Here is a 17,323-nt window from a genome sequence, read left to right as displayed (position 1 = left end):
TGGAAGCTCTCCAGGGCTGGTCTTTAGCACCCCCAGAAAACACTCCTGAAATTCCCAGCAGGAGAAGGGTGCAAAGGGACAGCCTAAAGTCCAAAGCAATGCTCTCTATTGGGTTAATGTTTGCTGAATTACAGGAAGCACAAAAGGAAAGTCCAATAGGCACCAGCAGCTTTGTGTAAGCAGCCCGATTTGCACCGCGCTGACACGGCCGCCGGCCTGTGCTGGGAGCCGTGCACTCTGTCCTGCTCCCACCCGGTGCTGCCAGAGAGATGGGTCTGCTCCTGAAGGTCATCCTCCCCTTGATGGGGCTGGGGCTGGCCGTGTATTTTTATTCAGCACCCGAGAATTTCAACGAGGGTAAGTGATTGAACGGGCACGCTGCAACCCCAGCTGGCGAGGCTGCTGCCTGCGTGGCAGCGTGGAGCTGAGCAGCCCGGCCTGAGCTGTTCAAGGACTTTCCAAAGCGCAGCTGGAAGAGCCCAGGTGTGGGGGTGCGGGCTGTGGGGGCAGCACATGGGTGCTGCAGGTGGTCGGAGCCCCCTGTGCCATGCGGGAGAAGCTCACGGGACTGTGCATGGGTCTGCCAGGCTTGCATTCTTAGATCTCAGCACATTAATTAGTTTAGGAAACATGCAGTTACCAATTTTAAACATTTAATCCTTGCCATGAATGATTGTCAGCTCTTGGCATTTCCAAAAGTAGTTCCTGACCGGGCTGGACACAGCTCGAGCCTGTTCAAACCCAGCTGCAGCCCAGGCAGGGTCCGCACCAGCGGCTGCACGGAGGAGCCGCCTGCAGGGGCCTGGGCAGCGCGGGCCGTGCACGGCTCTGAGCTCTGCGTCCTCTCCAGAGATGCTCCGGGGGAAGCGGGTGATCGTGACGGGAGCCAGCAGCGGCATCGGGGAGCAGATGGCATACCACCTGGCACGCATGGGGGCCCACGTCCTGGTCACTGCGCGGACGGAGGCCAAGCTGCAGAAGGTGAGCGCAGGCAGCACGCAGCAGGTGCTTCCACTGTGCCACAGAATCGAACTTCAGCAGTCATATTCCTGCTTACAAACGTTAAATATTAGCTCGGGGGGACATTAAGTCACTGCAGAAACTTTCCTTGAGCAATGTCTCCCCCCCGAAGGCAGGGGGATGCTGTGGGACAGGCAGAGGCGCTGCCTGCCCGCCCCAATCCCCTCACCACCACCGCTCTCGCTCTTGCCGCAGGTCGTGGAGCGGTGCCGGGAGCTGGGTGCAGCATCCGCCCGCTTCGTGAGCGGCTCCATGGAGGACACGGCGTTCGCCGAGGAGGTGGTGAAGGAGGCTGAGAACACCTGGGGTGAGTGGTGGGTGCTGCCCCTCCTCTCCCACACCACATTTCGGGGCCGTCCCGGCCACCAGAAAGCAGCTTTGTTCTGAGATGCTGGCTGCCACTAGCAAAGGTGCTCTGCTTCCAGGAGGCCTCGATATGCTCATCCTGAATCACATCGGCCACTCTTACTTCAACTACTTTGATGGGGATGTGGACCACATACGAAAGCTCCTGGAGACCAACTTCCTCAGCTACGTGGCGATGACCGTGACTGCCCTACCCATGCTGAAGGAGAGCGAGGGCAACATCGTCGTCGTTTCGTCTGTGGCAGGTGGGCACACGAGGGGCCAGGCTCTCCATGCCACGTCCCTCCCTCTGCCTGCTGCAGGGACAAGGGCCGTGAGGCTGAGCCACCCCAGCAGGAACCCAGCGTCAGCAGCTGGCTGACATCCTGGATGCACGATACAAGTGCTCTGGGCTTTTACAGCCCCTGCCCTCAGAGATCCGGTATCACACAATCAGCTACTTGAAGGGCAAGAGGAGGGGAGAGCCGTGACACTTTGTACTTGCCGAGCACACGTGAACACTGATCTTGTGCCTTTGCCCCAGGTAAAGCCCCTGGCCCGTTTGCTGCTCCCTATTCTGCAACAAAGTTCGCCTTGGACGGATTTTTCAGCTCCTTGCGACATGAGTTCATCATAGAAAACGTCAATGTTTCCATCACGCTCTGCATCCTGGGCTACATTGACACTGGTAAGCTCAATGCCACCGGGGCTCGTGGCTTGCGGAGGGCACGTCAGGCGGAGGTGAGCCCAGCATCACCAGTGCGGGGCTTCACCAGCCCTCTGCCCTGTGCAATTTGGGAAATGGAGTCTCAGCACTAAAAAAAACCAACAAACAACAACAACAAAACAAAACAACCTTTGTCTCTGCTACCTTTGCAGTAAACTCACGGGAGGTGGGGATTCATCATCAGGAAAGGGAAAGGAACGGGAAGGATATTGCTATCGCTTTGCAGCTATTCCATACCCTAGCAGACCCAATCCCCAGCATTTAGGGGTTTGTTAGGGGAAGCTACAGGCACCCCGGTGCCCACAGCAGCCCCGCTGTGACCCAGCTCTTTGCTCTGCCCCCCCAGACAATGCCATGCAGGCGGTCTCACATGCCATCAAGGTGGCCCCGTCGCCCAAGGAGGAGTGCGCGCTGGAGATCATCCGCAGCGGGGCCCTGCGCCAGCACGAGCTGCACTACCCACCCGGCATCGTGAACGGGATGCTGCTCCTGCGTGGCCTGGCCCCCGGCTTTCTTGACACCCTCATCAGGAGCAACATCGTCGTGGAAAACGTCCAGAGAGCGCCGCCACCCCACGGCACCAGGGTGCCCCCGGCCGGCTCCCCGGGGTCGGGGCGTTAGCGCGGCTCCAAGTGCCCGGGGTGGCCCCGCACTGACACGCCCCACACACAGCGGTGTCTGCAGAAAAACCCACCCCGAAACAGCACGTGGGGACGCTTTGTGAAGACAGCACAGCTGGGAACATGGGGCCCCTCCGGAGCTGCCCACGCAAGGTGGGACAACAGAAAACAACGACATGGCACAAAAACATCTCTTTTAGTTAGGACACTTGTAGCCGGCCTCTGCTGATCAAGAGGAGCATGCAGCAGGGCTCCCCCTCGCCAGCCATTCTCTTCCCCTGGCTCCACAAAAGCCAAAAAATCCAGAAATCCACAAGGCTGGAAACAGAGAGGGGTTTGGGAAGCATGCTCAGGCCGTGTGCTTCGCTGCACATGTTCTCTGCATTTCATTGCATCCCTCTCAAAGGGGGGATTAAGTAAAAGGTAATTAACAGGAAAGGCAACTGGGCCCGCAGAACACAGCCTCCTGCTTCTGAGGGAAAGATGATGGGATTCAGAATGGCTCGACTGAAACATGAAAATCTTCAGTGACCTACTTAAAATTAGATATTTTTTGGGAAAAAAAAAAAAAAAAAAAAAAAAAAGCAAGAGTTATTTAGACTTGGGGAAGAGGATTATAAATCAGAACTGCATGGGTTGAGGGCAAAGGGGACCAGGCTCCTGAACAGGGATTTAGGCCAACCCGTGCAAAATGCCCAGAGAAAGCCACAGGAGAGGGTCTTTGAAATGGAATATTTTTTTCCTGTATCCTCTCTAGGATGGTCTGTGGAAAAAATAAACCTTACATTCCTTTATAGCATCTCTAGTTTGAATTTTGTTCCTTCTCCACTTGAGTATGCGCAGAGCCCTTATCAGCATGCAGCTGGTTAAACCAACCTTGCTGCATGATTTGCATTAACACAGCTTTCACTTCTCTAAAGACCTTAATGAATTTCTGCCATTTGTGACCTCCCCTCGGCTGCTAAAATATACTTTTTTTTTTTTTTCTTCTCCTTCCAATCTGCAAGAGGCCTTCAAATAATAGCATTACTGCACTTGGCTAAGTCTGGATTTCTTTACCCCAAAGCAGCCTGGAGAGATTCGGTCAGCTGGTTCCACAGGCAGCTCCTGGGACCAGCGCTCAGCCTCCAAGTGTCAGAGAGCGATAAAGGGAGATGGCCCAAGAGATAGCCGCTGGCTCTGCATGGAGGGAAGCCGCAGCCTTTGGCACCCCAAGATAACCCGGTCTCCCCGTGCCGGGCGCGCGCACCCCCGGCCTCCCCGCCCGCCAGCAGGACAGGAACCGGGGCTGCGGCTTCAACGTTTCCTGTTTGACAGAAAGAAAAAGGGCGAGGGAGCAGCACCCTGAAGTCGCTAGTACCGCGATGACAGCGGTAGTGCATTTGCACCCCACAGCACCACACTCGCCCCGCTGCTCCACGGTGGCTGAGTAGGAGCCGGGTAAGTGCCCGCGGCACCGGGGCTGCCCTGCTCAGCGCAGAGCACCTTTTTTCCACTTTTTTTTCACCCTGCTCTCAGCCTACATGATTGACACGGGGAGGCTGTAACATGAACCGGCAAGAAACAATTTTTTTGTTTGTTTCCCTTGAAGCAAGAAACGTTAACAACTTGGATAGCAAAGATAGAGGACACGTTTGTTAATTAGAGAGGGTTATTTGGGGTAACAGAAGAAGGAAATAAAGTATTAGCTTGTCAAGAAGGCCTCAACAGCTTGCTCAGCTTGGGGTGAGTAATGGACCGTGCATTTCTTTAAGCTTTACCTTACTTTAAAGCCCATTTTGGGTTAACCCATCTGTGGGATGGCCGGGCGGGCTGGGCGCGGGGCTGTGCTGCTTCCCACCGGAGGAGCCGGATGGCCAAGGCCTGGGTGCACCGTGCAATTAGGCCACTTCTAAAATTACGAAAACCGAATTAAAAAAAAAAACACTTTTATCATGTCCTGAAGAGGTTGGAGCAGGTTTGTCTGCAGATACGTGTTTTGTCCCAAGCCGTGGAGCTTGCTGGGTGTTCAGGCAGCATGCTGTGGGGTGCAGGTGGGTGCCCAGGGTGGCTCGGTGGGGTGAAGCTGCTCGCCTGGCCCTGCCGTGCCCACCGGGCGAGGGGACACAGGCGTGAGAATGGAGGGGAAAGGCCTAGCTGGGCACAGCAGGGTCATTACGGTATGGACACAAAATCTGGCACAAAGATAAGCTGCTTAGCCTCTCGTGGCCCCAGACCCCTTCATCTTAAAGTGCCTGGCAGTAAGAAACACCCAACAAACGCAACACTGGTGGGACCCTTTGGTAAGCTAAGCTTAAGGTAAAATTAGAGACGCTTCAGAAGCCATTTGAAGCTTCAAAGAGCGGAATATGCAAACAACTATGAATGCAGGGCTCAGCAAGCGCCGCCTCCTCTTTCAGGAGCGCTCGGCTGCAGGGCACCACGGCCCCACGCCCCGGCGGGCTGTGCGCTCACGGCAGCGTGCTGCCGGCTGCTGCAGCTTCCTGAGCCCCGAGCAGGATCAGCCCCGGCAGCGCTGAGCACAGGCCCCGCAGCGAGCAGCAGGCACTAGCGACGTGCCTGCATGGCAGCACAGCCCGACAGCAAAAAGAGCGAAGGCACAGATCTTACCGCAGACTAAAAAGCATGGAAGTGTTGCATACGTAAATGGATTTTTACTTGCTCACATTTTCCCCTCCCATTAGATGTAATGACTTCCTAATTGCTTGAGACAGAGTGACACCAATGAATTTTCTCGTTTTTTTTTTTCTTCCTTCCTACATTAACATGGTTTACTAAACATGAGAACAAAACCCCACACACAACATGGCCCCAGGCTGAGTAGGAGCAAGGCGCAGAGCCGCTCCCAGAATGGCACAGGGACAACGAGCCCCTTCCCTGCTGATCGGCGAGGGGCAGGAGGGGATGAGATGCTCGCTTGAGGGAGGAAGGACAGGATGCTGCAGGTGGTTATCCCTCAGCTTTCTCTTTGACTGATGCAGAGGCAAAGGTCCAAACACAACCAAAGCCTTGTAAAAAGGAAAGCACGGGTGTCTGGCAGCCATGCAAAGCTGGAGGACAGCAGCACCCGGCAGCTGGGCTCTTTGGGGAGCAGGGGCACCCCGACCTGCAGGGCACTGCCAGGTTCTGCACCCCAAAACACCCCTGGCCCCACAGCCACAGGCTGCACACAGGAAGGCAGCCACCACTCAGAAACACCACACCACTGCTCGAGGCATGAATTACTCAATGGCAAGGCTATTTTGGGAGCTATTGAAAAAGTAGGACAAAAGATAGACACACTTTGTAACTTTACTACAGAAACAGCAGCAGCTATTGTGCTTCCTGTGGCTCCATCATCTTCTTTCGGTTGGCTAAAAAAAATGTAACTACACACACACAAAAATTTGTCTAAAAAACAGAGGGGTTTTATTTTATAGGGAAGAGAGCTCTCCCAGAGGAAGCTGTGGAAGCACTACTACTTGGTAGTGAAGGCAACTTCATGAGGTTGAGCTCACTGTTTGCAATTCTGCTCCAAGCATCCCCTGGGTCAGCAGCCACCCCACTGAGGAGCAAAACCAGAGCGGGATGTTTTATGTCACCAGCATGCACAAGCTCATTTTCCACGAACACCACTCACATCCACTGGATAAGAACTCCAGAATTAGTCCGCCTACAAATACCTCACATTTACTTAGTCTTAGAAACGCTTGTTTTTCACTCAAATCCTGTCTCATCCCTTGGTTTTGGCAGGACGGAGGCCTGTAGTGGTGGCCCCAGCATGATCAGCCCTCCCGAGCGGGCCCGGCCACGGCGCACGGGCGAGAGCTACGAGGAGAAGTGCGAGCGGCGGCACGAGACGCGCGAGGCCTTGCGGCGGCGGAGCCACCCGCCGAGCTGCCGTAGGCCCGGGCGGATGGCGGAGGAGCTGCCTCAAAGCCCGCGGCAACGCGAGTTCCTCCGGAGGAGGAATCTGTCCAGCACCACACTGGAGGTTCCCAGGGGCCTCCATGTGCCCGCCCCCAGCCCGCCTGGCCTGCTGCAGGTAACGCCAGCCCCGCGGGCAGCTCCGTTTCTCTGGTGCAGAGCCAAAGTGCAAAGTGAGAATGCACCTGCAAAAACCTCGTGTTTCCTTACACACTGCGGAGTCAGGCACGGGTAAACAGCGATGCCTCCCTCCCAGCACGTTCCTTTCCTGTTTTCCAAGCTCAACTTGAAGCAGATGGAGTGTTACTGCCATTGCTCTAAATACAGCCCCGCGTCCTAGCTGCCAGACTAGTTTTGCACTCACATAAATTACTTTTCCCTCATGAAAACTGTGCTCTGAACACCTGGCTTCCCCCAGCACCTTCTTTGTCAGGAAAGAGGACGCTCTGTGGCCCCGCTGCCTGCCCAGTGCTGCCCAGCTAACGGCAACCCCGAGAGTCAGGAGATTTACAGAAAGGCGCAATGCAAAACACCCCAGAGTCAAACAGATTTCCTTCTAAATTTGTATCCCGTGCAAAATGAATAATTCCCCTGGCATAGAGCAAGTTCATCCTAGGGGCTTTGTGAACTTACGCTAGCAGAGGCAGTGGAAGGTGAGGTGCCGGTGGGACACCAGCACACCCTCAAGCTCCCCTTTCAGCACATGGGCACGGAGAGCTGCTCCCACCCAGCGGGCTTTCACCTGCTGGTAAAAGAGTTTTGGTGCTGCTGCAGCCAAACCAGCAGGTCCACATTGAAGCAGCCCTGGTTTCTCAGCATCTCTTTGATGCTCTAGCACTCCCTAGCCACTGGAGGTACAAATCCTGACCCAGCCATATCTCCTTACCCTCTGTTTCGGAGAGATCCTGACACAAGCCACCCTTTTGTTCCAGCGCCCATGGAGCCACCCCGCATACCCCCCTGTGCTCTCCCCGCTCGGCCTTGGCAGCCCCCTCGATGTTTCGGCAGAAGCCACCCCTGTGCCATGCGTCTCCACGAACACCCGAGGTAGGTGAGGGATGCTCAGCAGTCACAGGACAGGAGCTGAGCACCTTCCTGGTTTTGCCATCCCGGGCTGAGCATCCCCACCAGGCTGCAGGCGTTAGGAATATCTCGTCAGCCAGCCCGCAGCTCAGTGAGCAGAGCTCCCCAGCAGGTGCTCGGGGCTCCCTGCAGATGCCCCAGATTATCCTGGACACACAGGCTAACTGCAGGCTGCAGAATTACACTTCTCTTTCCCCCTGAGCCCAGCAGCATTCTGCTTCTTGTCCCTGCTGGGCTGGGTGCTGGTTACCCTCTCACCCCCCAAGACACAGTGCCCTTTTGGAGAGCTCAGCACACACTCGCACAAAGAGCTCCAGGGCCCCTCCATGGCAGGGCATTGGGCACATCCTCTTGCTTTATTTTCACAGGAACTCAGACGCTCACAAGCGCAGGGGTGAAAGACTCGAGCCAGCAGACAGAGTAAGCCACGTCCCCCCTCCTGCCCTGCGCTCTCAGGCCCCACGAGGCCGCCTTGCAGGGCCCAGCCCGTGCCCATTCTCTGCATGAGCTCCTTGAGCATCCACGCACTGCTCCGGCTGGGGGGAGAGGCTGGTGCCCGGGCTGCTCCAGAAGCCTGCATCACCTTCACCTCACTTACATGCTTTCTTTTTCCATTTCAGCTGTGGAACAGCGGTTTTAAATAAGGTAAGCAAAACACATGGACAATAACTAGACTTGAACTCCTGCAAAAGAGCACAGTTACTAAAATTTCTGACCTGAACACCAACTGGTGCTAAATTTTTGTGGTTTCCTGAATAATGACACGGCTACTCCAGGCGCTGCATGGCAAAGGTGCCATAAGGAACTGCAGAAAGAATTTCCACTTCCCTGGAAATGTAGATGTTTGTGAACTGAAACAATCCTGTGGACTGAAATATTTCCCCTTTCCCTTCCAGGAAATCATACAGCTGTCCAGCTACCTGAAGGTAGGCACCACACGCTGTAAGCGCTTCCCTGGAAAGCAGCCCTTGAGCAAGTACAGCCATGGGATTATTTGTTATTAAACAACGGGGTGCCACGTACCCAGTGTTAACACTGCCAAGAAAACACACAGACAAGCTGCCAGACCTGGGGACACCCCGAGCCCCAAGGGGCCCCCATAGGGCCACCTGACTCTGCTTCGCTTCCCTGCAGGAGGCCCTGCACCGCGAGCTGCTGCTGAAGCAGAAGATGGTGATCCTGCAGGAGCTGCTCTCCACGCTGCTGAAAGCCTCCGAAAAATCCTGGCAGGTACCAGGCGGCTGCTGGGGCTGGGGAAGGCTTTGCCATGGCAGGGATCAGCTTGCCTGCACCAGCAAAAACCCCACGTGCCTCCTTTTCCAAGCTGTAGCTCGGCCTGGCCGCAGTGCTGTACAGGTTGGAGATGCTGCGGGTCTGAAATGCAGCAACATTGCCACCTGGAAGACAAGGCACCGTGTCGGACTGGAAGCAGCTGCTTGCTTTTTCCCCTTCCTTGCTCTCCCCTTCCTTTTCAGGGCAGGTTGAACACAAACTCAGAAAGAAGTTAGGGGGTTATGTTGCTTGATTTTGTCCCTATCATCCCCTACAAAAAAATGCAACAGCATTTACCTTGCTTTCAGATTAACAGAAGGTGTAAAACCCTTCTCTTCTGTAAAATTCCAAGATTTATTTATTTATTTTTAAAGCACTCATTTTTCCCACCTTTGCTCAAGTAAAAAGACAGTAGAAGTAGTTAAGTAGGGGAAAAAAAATAAAAGAAAAAAAGAAAAAAAAAAGACAAAGAGTGAATCCAAGCAACCACCTTCCACCTTGTTTTTCTTCTAGTCAAGTCTTAGACATTTTGAACCAAATTTTCCTGGCCAAAATAAAAATTTTAGCTGCTCCAAACTGGAGAACCTGCCCAGCCTGGGGTATGCTGCTGAGCTGTGGCCATGCATCGAGCCTTTTCCTCATAGCTCAGACAAAATCCTACAGGCAGCACTGAGCCAGGGCTTCCCCTCCTCCTCATTGCATCAGGAGGTAAGAGGAAGGTGATGAATTTTAGGAATCATTTTATGGTGACCCGTGAAGTGCTTTAAGTAGGGTTATTAAATCAACTATTAATATACCATTTGGTGTGCCATCCAAAAAAAAAAAAAAAAGTGGTTTGAAGTTTCTGTTGGGGCAGAAAAGCAAATGATAGGATGAGATGCTGTAAAAAAAATGTGTTAGATGTACTGTGGTTAGAAACTTCCGCCTTCGCTTGCTTCTTCAAATATAATGCGAGCAGGAAAAAACACTGACACACACTGCAGGAAGTAGCCATGAAACCTCAGATTAGAAACAGGTGGGTGCACTTTGCTTCTTGCTATCTCTGCCAAAGAAGGGAGGCTTTGCTGCTGATCTTGCCTTCAACCTTTCATCAAGGACTAAGAATTAGCTCGCTGCTGGCTCTGCACCACCTGGGGAAGAAGGCAGGGGCTGTGCCGGGAGGGGGCCGGAGGGGCAGGGGCTGCTCAGGAGGTGTGGACGGGTACAGCAGTGCAAGTGGTGTCCGGGTGGGCTGCCCTGTGTGTGCTGCAGCAGCTTTTAAATCCTTCCCAACCAGCCAGCAGTAAGTCTTGAAATGGCCACATGGTTGTTTTTTGAGTTATTGCTCATGTTCCTGGGTGATTCTCATTTGATGGAGCAAGTGAATGCTGTGCAGGAGGATGGGAGCATCGTTACCCCGCAGGGATGGGTGCCCCGTTCCTCCTCCCTGTGGTTTTACCTCCAGGCTGGAGCCTGTCCCACCACAGGTCCGGCACTCAGACCCCATCAGTTGTACAACTGGCTTTGTTGGTTCAAAAACACTGCCAGGTGCAGGAAGCTAAGTCAGTCATGGTTGTTAAGAGCAGTTACTTCTGAGCTGTGCTCTTCTTAAAGAGAATTATTCCTTTAAATCATTTGCATCCCTTTCTGAGCTCTACAGTTGAGCCAGGCTATTGGAAATGTCTTGGAGCCCTGCCAATTTTAAGCTCTTTGTCATATCCAGTGCATTCCTGTAACTTTCTGGACCCATTTTTCTAGCACAGGCATCGTGTTTGGGCAAACTGGAAGTTCTCCAGAAACAGCACTTAAAAATTATCGCTTTAAACTAGCTATTTAAAATGGCTAGCAGAAAGGAGTATCAGGGGAAATTCCCCCGTCACAGGACAACCAGACCACTGCGGCTGCTGGCCCAGAACAGTTTTAAAGATGTGTATGGCACTTGAGTGACAGCCGCAGAAAAATGCAGAATGGTTTTAAAGCAAAGGTTTTTGGAGCTGCTCAGGCTGTAACTTCAGACTCGAGGGCTTTGGTGAATTCAAATCCAGCATTTGCAGGAGCGCATTTTGAACACCAGCCCCAGTCCTCTCCTCTGACTGCGTTTTTGTTCTTGGGCTCTCATGCTAGGATCCCCAGGTGGTGTTCAAAAACAGCACCACGTGAGACACTGCAGAAGACAGGAAAAAAACAACCGCCATCTGACAGCGGTAGCAATAAGGTTTTGTTATTGTGGGGTGGTTTGGGGAGTTTTTTTTCCTGGGGGTAGTGGTGGTGCTTTAAACCAGCTCCTTTCATGTCCATAATTGTCAGCACAAGGGCTTGCCCAAGATTAGCTCACACAACTTTTCTGGTCAGAGGCACGACTGCTCACGCCCTCCCTCGCATGTGCACAAGCCCACTCGCCCCTCGCCGACACGCTGTTCTGGCAACAGGCAGTTTGTTCCATTTAGGGAAATCTCCATACCGTATGTTCTTTCACCAATTTGTAAGCTGTATCCTCATTAAAGGAGTTTGCCAGCACATTTCTGCTCCCAAGCGTAGGAAGGGCCTGGTGCTCCATTGCCTGGTACTTTGCAGAGTCATTTACATCTGTGCACAAGGGCTGTGAACCACCACCACCACCCTCCCCTGCGAACCTCTGCAGAGAGCAGAATGAAACGCACTGCAGAGCAAAGTTAGGCATTAAAGTCTACATTTAAAATTGCTTTTCAAAATTCCACCTACTTTCTAAGGGGATATAGCCTTCAGGTTTTGTTGTATTAACTGAACTGGGAAGCTTTATTCTTTGCGACTGTAAACTGACTTCTGTGCAAATCTGAGCAGTGCTAAGACACCAGAGAGTCTGGTTTTGCTTGGGTCTGACAGCTCTTCCCGTAACATCAAGGAGCTGCTTATTCAGAGGCCTGACTTCAAACAGCAGTAAGCAGAGATGGTACTGATGTTCTCAGTATCAGCGGTGGAAAAACAGCCTACGTGAACCCTTTGCTAGAAATTTTTATCTGAATTTGCATGCAGTCTGGTTTCACAAAACCTAAGTAAAAAGTCTGACTAACACCGAGAGGAGATGATAATAGGGAAAATGAATCACCACTACTGCCATCCGTCCCCCTGCCCAGCTGCTCGATGTCGCAAGGCAGACCCGGGCCATTTCCCAATGCCAGCAGCAGGAGCAGAGCCGGCACCGCCGGGCTGCAGGCACCGAGTGGTGCAGGCAGGAGCAGGGAGCACGGCCTGCAGGACAGACAGTGGCCGTGTGTCCGACAATTCCATCCCACCTGGTGTGAAATCACTTCATCATCTTTCCTTCTCCTACTGCAGGCACCCACACTCTGCCTCCGCAGGGTTTTCCAGTGCGTAAAGGTTTTCCTTCCCCCGTAACCCACCTATTCTGGGATTGTGAAGGATTATTTGAGCTCTAAGCACTGAAAAGATTTTGACCAAGTTTAGCCACAATATAGAAGAAAAGGGAGATAGAGAACAAACAAGCTAACAAAACATCAGAGGCGTATTGTATAATTTTTGATTTACACACACTGGGCCAATTGTTTTTCCCCAGGGTCAGCTGAATGAAGACAAACTGAAGTGCAAACTAAGGGCCCTTGAAAATCAGCTGCAGGCCTGCACCCAGGTAATGCCCGATTCTCTGAGAAACAAACACGGGTGAAGAAAGGCATGAAAATGAAATACTGAATCATGTAATTAGGTCGGGTCTCAGTTTCTAGAGCAATCTGATTAGATATGGATCTGAAAAGTATTTCTCCTCTTTGCTGAAGCAATGTTTCACAGTAAATTAACAGTAGCGCTTACACACTGTGGATTTGCTAACATTCAGGCTTAGCAAGATTAGGAATATGCCAGATAAGACCCTTCGAGCACTTCTGTTCCTCCATTAAAGAGTTACTCAAAGGAGTGCGTGAAGAAGATCCTGATAGAGATGGAGGACCAGAAGCAGACCTATGAGCAGAAGGCGAAGGAGGCTCTTCAGAAGATGCTCGAAGACAAACTCCAAGCAGAGCAGCAGCTGCAAAACTCTCAGGTAAGAAACGTGTTTTATACCTGATTGTTTTTTAAGTTACTGAGCAAGGTCAGTTTAGTGCCAACCTGTGTTCACGTAAGCCCCACATCAGGTTATTAAGAACAGCACATCTGGAGACACACACCGCTGCTCAGCAGTTAGGAGTGTGTTCCCTTTGCTGCCCCACTCCTCACCCCATCCCCTCCCCATGCCCACCAAGCCACAAGCCGCACACAGCATCCAGCACACGAGGTCTCTGGAGATGCTTTCTCTGGTGTGACTTCACATCCAAACAGCTTTTTCCCAGGAGGCATCCTGCGGATCAAAGGAAACTGCTGGCAGGCATTTTCAGGACACTAACCAAATCGTGTCCCAAGCCCTACCAGCCTTCCCTGTCCCCACATCGTCCCACGGCATCAGATCCATGCCAGGTTACGACAGGTTGGAGCAGCGTGGGGCTGGGGCAGCGTGAGGCTGGCCTCCCCCTGGCCTCCCGCGGCACAGTCCCATGGGCAGCAGGTCCACCCGCGGTCCCCGCTTCCCCCAGAGATGCCTGGAGGTGACGAGGGAGGACCTGGCCCTCTGGAAGGTGCACTACACCACGCTCAAAGCCGAGTGGACCCAGATGACCAAGACGCAGAGCGAGCTGGAGAGCAACCTCCACATTCTGCAAAGCAAACTGCAAGTACGTCAGCTCCCCTGCGGGAACGGCACCATCTCCCACTGAGCCCGCTTTTCCCACCTAATTAAAAAAAAAAAAAAAAAAAAGCCAGTTTGGTGAAGCACAATTACTCTGTCCTCCTCCGTTCGGGTGCCCCCCTCACGTGCCCCCACTAACACCAGGCTCCTCTCGCCCCAGCACACAGCGGCACAGAACGAGCAGCTCCAGCAGGCCCTGGACCGCCTGCAGCAGGAACACGCCGAGCTCCAGCAGCACGCCAGCGCCTTGCAGGAGGACAACCAGCTCCAAGCTGAGCACATCAGCACCATCGAAGGTACCGCGCAGGGGGACGGGACGCTCCTCCCAGTGGAGGACAGATATAAAGCAGATACTCGTAAAGGCCTGATCCTGACAGCCAAGCACACCCAGAATTATCTTCCTCTGAATGCATTGCACATCTCAGCTTGCAGAGAGCCTCTGGTTTCCAAAAGGGCTCCGAACATAGCTTCCAACCAGATTAGAGGTGTTTCAGGAAAGCCAAGTGACTTCCCAAGAAGACAGAGTGGAATGGGAAACCTAGAAAGTCAGAGATCAGTAATTGTTTCTCATGGCTATTTTAAAACAAAATTAAGGAACACCAGTTGGCTGGCAGTTCAGCTTTCACAATAGTCTCACTCAAACGGGTTTAAAGCACATTCAATTAATTTATTCATCATTTAAGATGCACTAGAAGAAGCTACCAAAACTGCAAGTGTAATTAATAGCTAAAAAGTACATTCCTTCAGAGATTAAATTTCAGTGGACCCAACAATCTCTGCTCCACTTTACACATTTGGAGAAAGGGAAATCTGCCATACTTGCATAAAAACACATGGAGATTTGTATCAACCCTGATTTTCTTATTATTTCAGGTTTTCTTACTATTATTATTTCAGGTAAACTGCAAAAAGAACAAAATCAGAAGCTAACATTACAAAACCAGAAGCTATCCTTGGAGGTGACAATCAGCCACCTACACAGTAAGTAACACAAAGAAGCACAGCACGAAAGACCTGCGTTGGTGCCGTGGCCACTGATGGTGACTTTTTATGTCCTCAGACTTGCTGCAGAACCAGACCAACGAGAGGAAAATGCAGGAAGCGATGGTGCAAAGGAAAGGTCAGCAAACTTTCTAACTCCCATCTAGCACTCCTCTAGCTGGACATGGGAATGTTAAAAGTGACTCTAGGAACAGTTTTTATTTGTTTAGAATAAATGATTATTTTAAAACTGTGTGAAATTGGTTATATTTTGTTAGTTAACTTTAAATTTCAAGTGTATTTATGATGGCAAGTACTTAAAAAAATAAAGGGATTTCATTGCAAATTCTACTTCAGTGGCTATACTTTTTTAAAAATATATAGATTTATAGATAGATTCCAGTTTGTAACTGCAATTACAGCTGTACTTGAAGTAATAAAAGGCATTTTAACTCTCCTTCCCTTCCATTTCTGGCAACTACTTGGAAATACTCCTCTAAAGATGATTAACTTGCATCTGCAGGAGAGGCAAGGCTATGATAACTAACTCAGCTCCTCTCTGTGCATAGCATGCAAATATTATCTTTAAACTGTGCTGAGTATACAAGATACAAAGCAAACTGGAAGCCAGGACCTGTTTCTCATCAGAAGCCTGACTGTTTTCTAGATCAGGTTTTCACCACGCAGAGCCCACCTCTCCCTCCTGCCAAGGAAACACAAAATGCTCTGTTAAAGCACCCTGAGGAGGAGGCAGAAGAAAGCCTGAAGGCTGAGATGCAGGAAAGGACATCTCAGCTTACAGCAAAGGAGAACGAGGTGAGGAAGCACTGAGTCACAGCTAGGATGGAGTCACCCCGCTAGGGACTGAGCTCCCAGGAGCGAGCAGGAAAACAACGCATTAAAGCTCCTGAAGGCAGCCAGGGCTCCAGACTGCTCCTGGAACCTGCTCCAAGGATTACCTTTGCTGATTTTTTCTTTTGATACCAGCCTCAGCTACAGCCCACAACAGGTGTGCACAAGGCTGGGGCACTGAGCAGCTTTGTGACCAGGGGCACTGCTTCAGCAGCTCCGGCTGAGCCTCTGCAGGTGAACCCAGTTCAGGGAGAGAAATAGGGAAAAGCCAAAGCAACGCTTTAAGAGCTGAAATCCTGAGCACAAATGAACCAGAGGAAAAGAAAAGGTTCACAGATAACACGAAGGGTCTGCTAACACTAAAAGACAAAACAAACCAACCAAACAAAAAAACAAGAATGTAAAACTTGACCATAAAAAACTCAGAGTTTCCTGACCATGCAAGTTTCCTCTTGCATGGTCTCTCCCGTATCAGAGACTGCTTCAGGACTCAAAACCACAGCACAAACTGCGCCCTCTACCCGCCACCAACAGTCCTCTATTTCTTACAGTGCAATTTAGGTAATGGAGACTTACGAAAATAAGATTTGCAACGTTCCATAGCAGACCTGGGAACGGCGCAGGAGGAAGAGTTGTCCTACAGCCCGACTCCAGTGAGGGCACCAGCAGTATCAGGCAGCACCCTGCCCCAGCTGGGGACGGAGTTTGTAAAAGTGCAACCCCAGCAATAGGGACCAGCTGCGGGGACCAGCTGCAGGTGCTGGGGATGCAGGGCAGCTGGGACCCAGGAGGTGGCAGGGTCTTGCACCGTGCGGCTGGTTGGGACTGAGGGTGCTCTCTGGGATTTGGGGACGTGCAGCGTGACCGAGGCACCCGCCCTATACGTTCCACTGCTCTCACAGAGCAAAGTGAACCCCCTCCCATGATTTTTTACCTCCTGACTTACACACAAAAAAATAGCTATTGCTGTTTTCTCCCATGAAAGACGGCAGCGAAAGCAAACAGGTCACAGGACGGGAATAACCAGGGCACGGGCTGCGTCACCATGTAACCCTGAAATCTGCTCTGTCCTGTGCAGGTATATGTGGGCACAGAGGTGGCAGAAGTGAAACTCCCCCATCACCAGGCTGCCCGTGCACAGGCGAAGAGCCACGGCTGCTGCGGGAGCCCTGCCGGTCTCGGTGTGCCTGGCACCGTGGGGCTCGCTCCCGCTAACGCCCCCGCTAACGTCCCCTTGCAGTGCCAGGAGCTGCGCGCCGAGCTGGAGGCCCTGAGCGAGGAGTACCGCTCCTGCCTGACCAGGCTGCGCCAGTGCCGGGACGAGCTCAACCACGTCCAGAGCAAGCCAGCAAAGGTGGGAGATGTTCCTCGCCTCAGCCCCGCGGCACATGGTCCCAGAGCTTCCCTGTTGTTTGTTTCCACATGGGTCTGGGACAGTTCTCCCGTTTATCCGGGCAGTGTTTAAAGATGAATGAGGTCTGTTAGGAACAATGAGAAGTTTCTTCTGCCCACCAGCTTCCTGGTAATGCTTGCTTCTCTTTGCAGAGACAGCGTGGTAACTGGCTCCCTCTTCTGCTGGCAGTGATAGCAATGGCCATGGCTGCCTTCCTCGCAAACTACCGACCGTGAGGCATCTTCTCAGCGACTTCTGTTCGAAACTGACTTCTGCTTCACCAGCAGCAACAAGTGACGCACCTTCTGCTGCTCTTATACTTACCCTGGTTCGTACCCTGGGCTGGGCTCACTCCAGGCAAACTGACACAGCTCCAATAAATGCAGGGGGATTGCCCCTTCCCTTCACTGCTCTGGTTATTCCTCTTCAGCTCA

At 52.2% G+C, this 17,323-nt stretch overlaps 3 protein-coding genes across 5 annotated transcripts in view; 2 read left to right on the top strand and 1 right to left on the bottom strand.

Annotated features, from left to right (window-relative positions):
- Positions 1-16,272, bottom strand: part of LAMB3 (laminin subunit beta 3) — a 59,148-nt gene extending 42,876 nt beyond the window's left edge. The window contains exon 1 of the mRNA XM_072028251.1: positions 16,073-16,272. The gene's annotated coding sequence lies outside the window, so the exon portion shown is untranslated. The remainder of the gene's footprint in view (positions 1-16,072) is intronic.
- LOC101804020 (11-beta-hydroxysteroid dehydrogenase 1-like) lies at positions 150-3,506 on the top strand. Its single transcript, XM_021270648.4, has 6 exons — positions 150-357; positions 851-981; positions 1,216-1,327; positions 1,446-1,631; positions 1,910-2,053; positions 2,439-3,506. Exons 1-6 carry the CDS (start codon positions 270-272, stop codon positions 2,711-2,713), a joined length of 936 nt encoding a protein of 311 aa, XP_021126323.2. The 5' UTR covers positions 150-269; the 3' UTR covers positions 2,714-3,506.
- Positions 3,645-17,296, top strand: TRAF3IP3 (TRAF3 interacting protein 3). 3 transcript variants are annotated; one of them, XM_072028259.1, is made up of 16 exons: positions 3,645-4,152; positions 6,445-6,736; positions 7,551-7,665; positions 8,070-8,121; positions 8,322-8,346; positions 8,598-8,627; positions 8,836-8,931; positions 12,506-12,577; positions 12,845-12,985; positions 13,512-13,649; positions 13,824-13,959; positions 14,561-14,644; positions 14,724-14,783; positions 15,312-15,460; positions 16,575-16,850; positions 17,042-17,296. In XM_072028259.1, exons 2-16 carry the CDS (start codon positions 6,473-6,475, stop codon positions 17,123-17,125), a joined length of 1,722 nt encoding a protein of 573 aa, XP_071884360.1. In that variant the 5' UTR covers positions 3,645-4,152; positions 6,445-6,472; the 3' UTR covers positions 17,126-17,296. The 3 variants fall into 3 exon arrangements, with proteins under 3 accessions (XP_071884360.1, XP_071884361.1, XP_071884359.1); XM_072028260.1 differs by having other exon boundaries at positions 3,645-4,437; positions 16,737-16,850; XM_072028258.1 differs by having other exon boundaries at positions 3,645-4,437.
- Positions 17,297-17,323: the final 27 nt, after the last annotated feature.

The sequence above is a fragment of the Anas platyrhynchos genome, chromosome 27 (genome assembly GCF_047663525.1).
Source record: "Anas platyrhynchos isolate ZD024472 breed Pekin duck chromosome 27, IASCAAS_PekinDuck_T2T, whole genome shotgun sequence".
Taxonomy (NCBI): Eukaryota; Metazoa; Chordata; class Aves; order Anseriformes; family Anatidae; genus Anas; species Anas platyrhynchos.
Note: the sequence above shows the minus strand (reverse complement) of the source record. Positions and strands in the feature narration are given on the sequence as shown.